This window comes from Corythoichthys intestinalis, chromosome 22 (genome assembly GCF_030265065.1).
Source record: "Corythoichthys intestinalis isolate RoL2023-P3 chromosome 22, ASM3026506v1, whole genome shotgun sequence".
In the NCBI taxonomy this organism is placed as follows: Eukaryota; Metazoa; Chordata; class Actinopteri; order Syngnathiformes; family Syngnathidae; genus Corythoichthys; species Corythoichthys intestinalis.
In genome coordinates this window covers 25,562,410-25,575,473 of record NC_080416.1, presented here as the reverse complement: position 1 = coordinate 25,575,473, position 13,064 = coordinate 25,562,410, and the positions used below count along the sequence as shown (strand labels likewise).

At 38.1% G+C, this 13,064-nt stretch overlaps 1 protein-coding gene across 1 annotated transcript in view; it reads right to left on the bottom strand.

Annotated features, from left to right (window-relative positions):
• LOC130910996 (uncharacterized) overlaps positions 1-13,064 on the bottom strand; it is a 30,410-nt gene that overhangs the window by 2,491 nt on the left and 14,855 nt on the right. The window contains exons 5-9 of the mRNA XM_057828698.1: positions 10,217-10,304; positions 9,921-10,150; positions 9,487-9,774; positions 9,220-9,398; positions 1,533-1,625 (exon numbers count right to left, since the gene is read on the bottom strand). Coding sequence (XP_057684681.1) covers positions 1,533-1,625; positions 9,220-9,398; positions 9,487-9,774; positions 9,921-10,150; positions 10,217-10,304 — 878 coding nt within the window. The remainder of the gene's footprint in view (positions 1-1,532; positions 1,626-9,219; positions 9,399-9,486; positions 9,775-9,920; positions 10,151-10,216; positions 10,305-13,064) is intronic.

Below are 13,064 nucleotides of genomic sequence, written 5' to 3'. Positions count from 1 at the left end.
GGGCTAAGGAGTAACGCAACGAGAGCTCCGCAGAACGCGTGTGGAACAAATTCGCTGTTGTGGACGTCACCGTCTGCCACATAAAGATAGATTTTTTTTTTTTTTTTAATCCTTCTTTGACGATGGTTTCGTTTTCTTTTCAAAACACTGCTCCAGTGTCGTTTGCCTTTTTTTCCCGATCGTTCTGTGCATTTTTCTCAAATTCTCACGCCTCTTCACATGATCCCTCCAACTTCCGTTTCCCGACTATTTTTCTTCACTTCCCTTCTTGGCCCGAGATGAGCTCTTACCAAATGCGCTACTGACCTCCAGTGGCCAGTTTTATTGCTTTAAAATGGGTTTTGAGTTTTATGCACTATATTTTAGATAGATTAGATAGATGCCTAAAAAACCCACAAAAGACGTATACATACGTTTTTGGGACACTGACGCAATTAAAAATAGAATTTATTTATACGTTTGGGAGCAAATGAGTTAATCGGCCCCGCGTCCCGTCAATATCATTACGAAGTCTATGGGTTCTCATTCATTAATTTTTTTTTTTATTATACCGTTTGAGGTTAAACTCAGGTATTTTAATTTATTTTTACATGAATAAATCTTAATAAGCCTAACTGATTCTGCAACACAGTAAATGTTCATAATCCGAATACTCGATTATTTAAATAAACTAGATGATAGATTAATCTATGACTAAAATAATAAATAGCTGCACCCCTAGTCCCTTTATTTCATTTTCTGTTATTCTGGTTATTGTATGAATCTTAATGTGATGATTTGGTATTTCAATTTCTATGTATTTTGTAGTCAAATTTATATTTTTGTATTGTTCCCGCTAGCCACCCTTGTTAAGTGTTCTGTCTTTTCTCACTCTCTTCACAACGTTATTGAGAGAGAAAGAAATTAAGAAAGCTTTAAAAATAAAAGCCACCAGGGAATCTGATTTTTTTAATTTAAGGTATATATTTTATTATGTAGACATGCCTCGTAAGGAAAGGCGGTTAAGGCATTTAAAAAAAAAAAAAAAAAAAAAGGAGCTAGATGAGGCTGCTAAAGGCAGTGAATCCCTCATCAGCTGGGTGAAGAACATTATACCATTAATTTTTTTTCTTTTCACTATTACCTCCTCCCAATTAAGGTCTGTCGCGGTCGCAGTCAATTATACTATAAAGCTGGTTAAACTGTAAATTATGTTGTTGTAAAGTGTGTTAAATTCTTCATGTGCCCACCTGCTCCTCTATCGGTCCCTGCATGGTGGAGGTTATAATAAAAGTGGAAGAAAGGTAAGAAATAATATGGTGGGCTGTAGAAGGAATAAGTGGGAGCCATTCACAGAATAGGAAGTGGTCCAAATTGAGGTCAGTGAAAAAAAAACGCATCATTAATTTATGAACACAATCCACCATGATTATTTATAGATTCGTTCTTCTGCGTGCAGACACAAGTGGAAGTGCTGTGTCAAAATTGTGTCATCATGGTTGATATAACCAATTTAAAATAACTTTTTTTCCCACATTTGTCATCACACAAACCTTGATGGTGACTTCAGTGTCTTCAGTGGGTTTTTCGCACACGGACTGTGTAAGCGATTCTTCGGTAAACCTGCTGTACGCCTCGTGGACCACCTGCACACCACACACACACGTAAAGGTGTCAAAACACAACTAATAACACTGTCGGAAACGCTTTTGGAGTGGTGGGACGGTGCAACACAGGAAGCAGGAGGGGACCAGCGTTGCACAGGACAGAGACGCAGTCGTGGTAGTCTTTTGGCTTATGCCCTGAGAGACCACCAGCGTCCTGTCCAAAAAAACAAAACAAAAAAACGCCAAAATGATCACACATGGACTTGTACACACTCACAAACGGTGAACTCTTGTTTATCACTTGGGATACGTTCCAGATTCACCCGCAAAAGAGAGACCAGCTTCTATTATTTACAGCTTTACGAAAGCACAATACAGTGGTACCTCTACTTATGAACGTCTCTACATACAGAATTTTCGGGTTACAACACACCTCAACAGGAAAGTATCGCCTCTTGTTACGAAAGAATTTCAGGATACGAAAGGCAAAAATACAGTATGGACTGCTACTTGCAGCTCTCAGAGTTTACTGAACATAACATATTTATATCTGCTCTGCCAGTGGCTATTGCCTAGCATCTTCCTGGCATCCAATTGGCTAAGAGGGACCACTACTTTATGTGTATGTGTGTAATCCAGCGTCCTCTTCATTCGCCCTCGTGTACGGACATCTTTACATGCGTATATTACCTTTTATTATTTACTTTCTGTCAGGGACAAGGGCAGGCAGGTGGTGTGGACCCAAAAGCAAGGAAACAAAAAACACAGCAAGGCAGGTGGCAGTGAAGTGAACTCAAAAAAACGTTTTAATAATAACTAACAAAATCACAAAGTACAACCAAAAGGACTAGGGATCAAAAAGGCAATGTTCAAACAAAACTTACTTAATCGGAGGGCCGGGTACACGAGGGCTTGGACAGGACTTGATTTCAACATTGACAATGACGCAACAAGGAGTGAAAAGAAACCAGGAGTTTATATACACACACACAGACAAGGGGTAACGACACAAAAAGGAACAGGTGAGCACAGGAGGATTCAGATTGGAGGATACACTAGGAGCAGGTACTACAGGTGAAACCAATGGCCAATCACAGGGACAAGTCACACTAGGAGAAAACAAACACAAAACCAAACACTTTTCTTTTTACATGATGTACAACAGTCATTTTATGTTTATTGTGCAATAATCTAATTGTAACATTAATTTCGTAAGTAGAGGTACCACTGTATATACAAGACTAGGAGACCAACACATAGACATATGCACAGATTTGGACACAAATACACAAAACAGGAAGTGACATCACAACAAACATAGACGGACCAAGCTTCAGCTGCTGCAGCAAAGGAAGGATGGATGGGAGTGAAGGAAACAAGGATGGATAAAGGAATGAAACAAGGACAGAAGGATAGGAGGAATGTGGAATAAATTAAGGATGAAAGGGTGAAATGAAGGGTGGAAAGGATAGTGGTGCCAGATCTGAAGAAAGAGGAAATAAATGAAAGCAGGTATGTGGGAAAGTAGGACTGCGGGAGGGAAGGAAGGAAAAGAAGGAGTGCAGGAAGGAAGAGAAGAGGAAGGACAGAAGGAGGAAAGGAAGAACGAAGGAAGTGAAGAAGTATGGAAGGAAGGAGGCAGAAGACAAGAAAGGGATTAAGCAAATCTTGTGACCTTTCTACAGTAGCAGTAGCTAAGGTACCAGAACCATGTTTTATTCTGATTCTGAAGCAACTATTTCAGTGGTTCTTCACCTTGCTAAAGGTCACTAACCCCACAAGTTTCACATGTGCACATAGCGAACCCTTCGGAATTTAACAATAAATATTTTTTTCCCCCAAAGTCTAAATATATAGCTAGCTAGCGCGTCAAGGGTGCTTGCTTAGCATACCAATAAAAACAATATATGCAAGCGTGAGAATCACTGATGAACCATGCAATCAATAGTGTTAACTATATTTTCATGATAAAGTTATTAAAACTTACCATTGTACGTCAATAATCATAGTATGACTAGCAACATTTGTAATCCAGCAGCTCTGCAAGGAATAGGTTGTCCAAGCAAGCAGGCCGAAGTGATATCACATCAGTTTTTTTCACTGCTGATTTTTTGGTGGGAACGAAAGGGACACGAGTGGCCGAAGCACTCCTCTCTATGGTGTTCGCATTACTCATCTAAAAAACATGCAGTGGTTTGAAAAAGTATCTGAACCTTTTGGAATTTCTCACATTTCTGCATAAAATCACCATCAAATGTGATCGGATCTTTGTCAAAATCACACCCATGTAAAAACAGTGTTTGCTTTAACTAAAACCACCCAAACATTTATAGGTTTTCATCATTTAATGAGGATAGCAAGCAAACAATGACAGAAGGGGGAAAAATAAGTAAGTGCCTAAGGAGACTTAAAGAGCAATTGAAACAAATTTTTACCAAACAATTCAAGTCAGGTGTGTGCCCAATCACTGATGAGTGGTTTAAAGCTGCCCTGCCCACTATAAAACACACACCTGGTAAGAAATATCTTGATGAGAAGCATTGTCTGATGTGCATCGTGGCTCGGTCAAAAGAGCTGTCTAAAGACCTGCGATCAAGCATTGTTCATTTGTATAATGCCGGGAAAGGATACTAAACCATCTCTAAAAGTCTGGATGTTCATCATTCGATAGTCAGAGAAGTTGTCTACAAATGGAGAGATTTTGTTGGCCGTCCACCAAAGATGATGCCAAGAATTCAGCGCAAAAATACTCAGAGAGGTAAAAAAAAATCTAGAGTGTCTGCTAAAGACTTACAAAAATTACTCGCACAGTACAATAGCTCTGTGCACACATCAACTATAAGGAAAACTATGGCTAAGAATGGTGTTCATGGGAGGACTCCACGGAGGGAGCCACTGCTGTCTAAAAAAATTGTGGCTTGTTTAATGTTCCCAAAAAGGCACTTGGACACTACAGTGACGTTTTGGCAAAATATTTTGTGGAGTGATGTTGAATTGTTTGGGAGTAACACACAACGTCATGTGTGGAGGAAAAACTGGAAGAGCTCACCAACATCAACACCTCATCCCCACCAGGAAGCATGGTGGAGGAAGCATTATGATTTGGGGTTGTTTTGCTACCTCTGGGCCTGGACAACTAACAATTATTAATGAAAGAATGAATTCAGAAGTTTATAAGGATGTTTTGCAGGAAAAACTTAGGCCGTCTGTCAGACAGTTGATCCAAAACACAGAAGTAAATCAACTTCATAATGGTTTCAGAAGAACAAAATACACGTTATGGAGTGGCCAAGTCAAAGTCAAGACTTGAACCCCATTGAGATGCTGTGGCATGACCTAAAGACAGTGATTCATGCCAGACATCCCAGTTTTGTAGAGCAGAATGGGCCAAGATTAGTCCTGATCGAAATGCCAGACTGATCTGCAGCTACGGGAAGCATCTGGTTGAAGTTAATGCTGCCAAAGGGGGGTGGAGGGGGGGGGGGCACAGAATAATAAATGTGATGGTTCACTTACTTATTTTCCCCCCTTCTGTCATTGTTTGCAAACTATCCTCATTAAAATTAAAAAAAAAATTAACTATAAATGTTTGGGTGTTTTTAGTTCAAGCAGACACTGTTTTTTCATCTGTGTGATTTTGACAAAGATCAGATCACATTTGATGGTGATTTTATGCAGAATCGTGAGAAATTCCAAAAGGTTCAGATACCTTTTTCATACCACTGTATATATATTGTAAGTTAATCATCAACATGTTTTGCCCCACCTCCCACAAAAGTCAAACTCCGCCTATGACTGTGTGTGTTAACATTCAACAAAGCCCTGGGTTTCAATCAAACTCAGGTTAAGAACCATTGGAATATTTGAAGATTCTTAAGTGAGAATGTTTGCAGAATAAGTAAAAAACCAAAATGATATCCATAAGTACATTGAAATGCATCTTATTTTGGTTTTACTTTGTTCTCCTTGTAACGAGCGGGCTACAAAGCTCGTCGGGATCCTATAGACATTTTGTCACACTTTGGCTTTTTGTCAAACGAGTCCAGGGATCAACTCGTGGCCGTTCGAGAGTAAAGATGGCAGCTTCTCATGTGTGTGGTGCATTAATTGCGTGCTTTTCGTGATTTACATAAACGCGGCACCCAGTTGATCGTGGAGTTCGTTTGCCAGAAAAGTTCACAGACTTAAGATGGAGAGCAGGAAAAAAAAGAAGCCACAAGAAGACAGTTTTCCTCACCGAGAAGACACCTTCCCTTGACGCTCCTTCAAGTCAGAGGCACAAGTGACAACATTATCGACCGTCTTTAAGTCATTAGCTGCCAGAGAAGGTAATAGTAATCCAACCGTCCGATCCAATTAAAGTGGGAGGGTGGTTCGTCCATTTGCTGCCACCCTCCCACTTCAAATGGATTTGACGTCTACTGGTGATAAATTCAGTTCAGTTCACAGCTAAAGGGCGAAAAGAGCCACATGAGGACGTCTATCATCGTCAGCAGCGCTGAAAGAGTTAACCACTAGAAATATCAATTTCAAAATTTGTATCCACAATATTGGTTAAATAAAATACATTTGTTTTATGTGTCACATTAAATAATTGAATCAAACAATATTGATTAAATAAGGCCATCTTATTCTATTTTTATAAATGTGTTATTCTATAAAAAGAGTTCAAATAAATACATCATAAATATATATAGTGCTGCAACGATTAATTGATTAACTCGAGTAATTCGATTAGAAAAAAGATTCGAATTAAATTTTGCTGCTTCAAGTACATGTTTAATTAAAGTGCCGTTGTAATAGTTTGTTTTGAAAGTGTTTGCATTTAATTTGATTGATTTGGGTGGGTACACTGCCCTTTAGTGGCAACAGTGAATATGAAATAACTCATTTCACATGGCTGAATCTAGCTGCTCACTGTTAAGACCAACATAAGCTGATAAGTTTTTGTCTGAGCTAATTTTTTTAATGCATTCGTAATTTACTTTATAGGTATATTTAGCCGTTTTTTGTGGGAGTATGTGTTTGAAACATTTCTTAAGACCGTTGTAAAAATAAAAAAATAAAAATTGGCTTTTTATAGCATTTAAGCTAGCAGACGTTTGCTTTGTAAGTTAGCCAACTGTTCTTTTGTCGTACTCTTATTTATTTATTGTTTAATACCGTATGAGGCTCAGCTCAGGTATTTTAATTTTTTATGTTCCTTATATGATTTCCCTATTACCATATTCGAACTAACTAGTTACTCGATTAATCGACGATTAAAATAATTGATAGCTGCATATATATATATATATATATATATATATATATATATATATATATATATATATATATATATATATATATATATATATATATATATATATATATATATATATTTTTTTTTTTTTTTTTTTTTTTTTTACTTTGTTATTAAATTTTTCTTTTTTTTTTTTAAGGGCTACATTTACATTGATGGCATTTATAGTACTTAATTTGGTTTTTCAGTTGTACTTTAATTATGAATAATGAGAACCAATTTACCATATGTAGAAGATTTTATTTATTTTAAACATATTTCAGCTCAGCATAAATAATAAAACTAAAATTGAGAGGTAATGTTGTTATGAAAAAAATACTATGCATGTCTAATAAATAACAAATAAAAAGTGTATTCATAAAACTTATTAATTTATTAATTTATACCTAGATTCATTATAAAGAACAATAAATCTTACAAAATCTAAACGCGGAATGAACAATAATTCTATTATTAAAATAACTCAAATGTATTTTACAATTGACATTTTTCAATTATTAAATAATTCGATCGTTACTGATAACCATGAATAATAAACTAAAAAAATAATTTAAAAAAAATATACACTACTTCAAAATGACACCAATTTACCTTTTACAAAACTATACATTTTAAAAAGGTATAAATACGAATATACATTAAAAAATATATATGCTGTATATGCAGTGAAGAAAAAAAAGTATTTGAACACCCTGCTATTTTGCAAGTTCTCCCACTTAGAAATCATAGAGGCGTCAGAAAATTTCATCATATGTGCATGTCCAGTGTGAAAGAGATCATTTAAAAAGAAAAATCCAGAAATCACTATGTATGATTTTTTAACAATTTATTTGTGTGATAAAGCTGCAAATAAGTATTCGAACACCTGAGAAAACGAGTGTTAATATTTGATACAGTAGCCTTTGTTTGCAATTACAGAGGCCAAACGTTTCCTGTAGTTTTTACCCACGTTTGCAGACACTGCAAGAGCACCTTGGCCCACTCCTCCACACAGATTTTCTTTAGATCAGTCTGGTTTCTGGGCTGTCACTGAGAAACATGGAGTTTGAGCTCCCGCCAAAGGTTTTCTATTGGGTTTATGTCTGGGACCGACTAGGCCATGCTACAACCTTCTTATGGAGCCACTCCTTGGTTTTCCTGGCTGTGTGCTTTGGGTCATTTTCATGTTGGAAGATCCAGCCACAACCCATCTTTAATGCTCTCACTGAAGGAAGGAGGTTGTTCCCAAAAATCTCACAATACAGGAACCCAGTCATCCTCTCTTTAATACAGTGCACTTGTCCTGTCCCATGAGCAGAAAAGCATTCCCAAAGCATGACGCTACCACCCCCATGCTTCACAGTATGTATGGTGTTCTTGAGATAGTACTCATCATTCTTTTTCCTTCATACATGGTCAGTGGAATTATGACTAAAAACTTCTATTTTGGTCTCATCTGACAACAAAATTTGCTCTCATTACTCCTCTGTATCATCCAAATGGTCATAGGCAAACTTAAGACGGCCTTGACATGTGCTGGTTTAAGCCATGGATGATTTCAAACCATGACGTCTTAGTGTATTACCAACAGTAACCTTGGAAACGGTGATCCCAGTTCTTTTCAGGTCATTGACTAACTCCTGTCGAGGAGTTCTGGGTTGATTCTTCACCATTCTAAGGATTATTGAGACCCCATATGATGATATCTTACATGGGGCTCCACTCCAATTGAGATTGACCTTCATGTTTATCTTCTTCCGATTTCTATTGATTGCTCCAACTGTGGACCTTTTTTCGCAAAGCTGCTTGGTAATTGGTCCATAGCCCTTTCCAGCCTTGTGGAGGTGTACAATTTTGTCTCTGGTGTCTTTGGACAGCTCTCATGTCTTTACCATGTGGAGGTGGACGTGTTTCTTTATGCAGCTATCAACCTCAAACAGGTGCATCTGATTCAGGATAATACATGGAGTGGAGGTGGACCTTTAAAAGGCAGACTAATAGGTCTTCCAGGGTCAGAATTCTAGCTGATAGACAGGTGTTCAAATACTTATTTGCAGTTGGATCTCACAAATAGCTCGTGCATTGTGATTTCTGGATTTTTCTTTTTAGATTATCTCTCTCACAGTGGACATTCACCTACGATAAAAATTTCAGACCCCTCCATGATTTATAAGTGGGAGAACTTGCTAAATAGCAGGGTGTTCAAAGACGTATTTTCTTCCCTGTATATGGTTTTATATATAAAGTATACATGTGGATAAATTTGTAGGTACATACGAGTCCCAAAACTTGCACACCCTTGCCATCTGACCTCAATTTCCCTCAAACCACAGCGACAATAAGGCCCATTACCTGCCGAAAGGCTTCCCCGTCACCCTTTCCAGCCTGCTGGGCGAGCAGCAGCAGCTTCTTGTTCTTCTCATTCCTCTTGTGGACTTTGTCGAGGCAGGACAGCAGGCACGCCACCAGCATGAAAGCCAGCACACTCAGCAGCGACAAAATGGCCACCGTCAGCGGTGGCATCTTGGAGTCTGCAGGCAAAATCACACAAATGGTCAGCATGCCAAAAAAGCACTCCATGTTCTTTTCAAATTAAAAAGAATAATAAATCTGTCTTACCAACCACGTCTACATAGACGTGGGCCACCGGGAATCCCGCCAGATCGGTGATTTTGAAGACTCCCTCATCGGATAATCGCACCTTTCTGATCAGCAACTCGGATCCCTCCACGCTCAGGCGGTACGCCAGCTGGGGGTCCGGCGGCGTCACTAGAACGCCTCGTTCCAGGATTGCTCGGTCACGGTGACCCGATTTGGGCCTGTAAGCTACGTTGACTTCTTCGTGGTGCAAGTAGAGTTTCACCTTCATATTGGCTCCGTTGGAGGGGTGCAAAAAATCCTGGTGTTCTGCGCTCCCAAAAGAATATATTTAGTAACCGAATAGTTAACTCATTAGCAGCCATTGATGGATGTCCAATCTAATTTGACTGGGAGGTCTGACAGCGATCACAGCAGAAGGCAAATGACTGAACATTTTTCTGCGTTTCTCTCACCTCGCACATGAAGACAGTTCCTCCTCCTCACTTTGCCCTCATGGTCGCGCACGGTAAAACTGCCCTCGTCGGCCATCTTGACCGAGTGCAGCGCCACCGTCTTGTCAGTCACGCTCAGGCGTCCGGCGTAACTGTCTGCTAGAACCAACGTGTGGCGGAAGAGTAGCGCTGCCGGCGCCTCAGTAGCGTGCAGGGGGTCCGAGCGGTTGCCGTGCGGGATAGAACCGGGCCTGGAGAGAGAATTTCAATGACTTCCACTCAGAAAATCTAAAATTAAAGAGCCAATTTGTGTTTACCTGAACTCCAAGCTGATTGGACCTTGCACTTGGTTCAAGTGGATGTAGTAAGTGTCTCCATACTTGACCACCTCCTCCACAGCGCAGTCTGCAGACAGGAATACAATCCAAATATGAAGCGGAAGTACAGTTTTCCTCAGGGTTCGTATGGGTCCTTGAAATCCTTGAAAATGCCTGTTTTCCAGGTTTGGAAAATGCTTGAATTTTGGATCAAGTCTTTGAGAATGCTTGGAAGTTTTAGGCTCACAATATTTCTCAGCACTCTGTCTAAAAATATGAAGTAGTGAATGCAAGGGTGTAGGTTTGGTCTCATCATTGGTAGAGACGATATAACAGCATAACCTGCATGTACACTTTTTGCTGGGGACGGGACATTAATAAGACCAAACAGATCGGGTAAATGGGGGTCAGGGCTACATTTCTCATGAATTTGAACCAAATTAATTGATAGGCTAAATAATCAATGCAAAATACATCTGTATTGACTTATACTAACTTTCATATGTATTGGTTGAGGTGATATGCTGTTCCATTCAAACCTTTGTTTTAAAAAAACTACTATAGAAACGGTTTGAAAACTTCCAGAATAAATGTCTGGATTTAATTATCAAATTTATATATCAATATTTGACCATAACTCAAATTATATTAAAATACACAATAAATACAAACTTGTTAATAATTTCTTAACAATCCAGGAATGCAAAAAATAAGCATTTGTCTTAAAACCAGGGGTGAAAGTGGCTAGAATTTCTTGCCGGAACTCCCTGACATGAAGGTCGCCACGGAGCCAGAATTTTTTGTATATTTAGTTATATATTTATTTTCATTTTTGTGGGGGGGTCAAACCTCTTAAAACTACTGAAATGTAAAGAAAACTGTTTTGGCACAGTTATTTCTGTAACAAATACAAAATCTGATTTTCATTTAAAATTGTATTTTTTCAATGATTTGCAAAATAAAAGCAAAAAGCAAAAACAGCAATAACCCCAACCTCCAACTCCTAATTTTTATTTTCCTTCATTTCCTCACATACTAAATGACAAATCTCAATTTTAACTACTTGAGAACATAGGATGTATATTAAAATTGAAGTTAATGTAAACATTTACTTTTTTAAAATAATAAAGATATAAGTAACATACATTCAGAAAAATAAGTACAAATGACATATTATGCAGAGTGAAATGGAATATATTTTGGAGATCGCGCAAACATGGACTTTTTTAAATCATAAGGAAATGAATAAGTAGCCTAACATAAATGGACAAAAATATAAGTCCAAAGTGCACATTGACAGCTCAGATGTTCTGAACCTCCCTGTCAGAGCAAATAAAACTAAATATGATAAATAAGCCTCCTCAACTCTTTCCCTGCTCTTAAAGATTTGATCCATTTTCTGTTGCATTGCCTATTTCATTTGTTTTGCTGTTCCAGAAAACATGCATATTTGAACCAATCAGAGCTAACCATTTCTGCTGATCACATGTCAGTATGTCAGCCAATTGAATGGATAAATGAGTCCAGGCGTTTTGCTTTGCTGCGTGCATTCGCACATTGACGTGACTCACCATCGTCAGACTCAGATAACTGCAGCAGCTGGAGAAACCTCCATGCCGTCCGTGGAATAAAATCAATAACAAATATCGGTGGGAACGGATTACGCTACACAAGCACTTTATTATGCTTGTTATTAACACTTGTGTATGTAAATTAGGACTATCAAAATTATCACTTTAGCGGGCGGTAATTATTTTTTTTAATTAATCACGTTAAAATATTTGACGCAATTAACGCACATGCCCCGCTCAAACAGATTAAAATGACAGTATAGTGTCATGTGCACTTGTTACTTGTGTTTTTGGAGTTTTGTCGCCCTCTGCTGGAGCTTGGGTGCAACTGATTTTATGGTTTTCAGCACCATGAGAGTTGGTGGTGATGACCAATGGCGTGCTACTAGTTTATTTTTTGTTTGAAAATTTTACAAATTTTATTAAAACGAAAACATTAAGAGGGGTTTTAATACAAAATTTCTATAACTTGTACTAGCATTTATCTTTTATGAACTGCAAGTCTTTCTACCCATGGATTGCTTTAACAGAATGTTAATAATGTTGATGCCATCTTGTTGATTGATTGTTATAATAAACAAATACAGAACTTATGTACTGTATGTTGAGTGTATATATCCGTCTTGTCTTATCTTTCCATTCCAACAATAATTTACAGAAAAATATGGCATATTTTATAGATGGTCTGAATTGCGATTAATTGCGATTAATTACGATTAATTAATGTTTAAGCTGTGATTAACTCGATTAAAAATTTTTATCGTTTGACAGCCCTAATGTAAATCTGATGTTGGTAGATTGTTTTCTTCTTGGAGAGGTAATGCATGTGTGGCAGTTTAGCATTTTTTTTTTTTTTTACATAGCGTTTTGACAGTTGCCGTCATGTTTTCGGAATCAAAGCACCGTGTACCAGAACAGCATTCCGGCCCTGAATCTTATGCCGGAACTGTGTTCCGGCCCTGAATCTTATACCGGAACTGCGTTCCTGACCGTTCTGGCCCACTTACACCCCTGCTTAAAACCACTCAACATTGTTGAGGAATTAAAATAACATATTTATGTATAATGTATAAAAATTAGGGCTTTCAAATTTGTCACGTTAACGGGCGATAATTAATTTAACGCATGCGCGGAACGACCCACTCATGCATTGCCGCAAACAGACTACAATGGTGCCGTTTTATGTATATTGAGAGCTAAGAGGCAGAGACAAGCGAGTGGAGTGGACACAGGCGTTCATTGTGGCCATGCTATTTATTGACATAAGCTTTGGCATC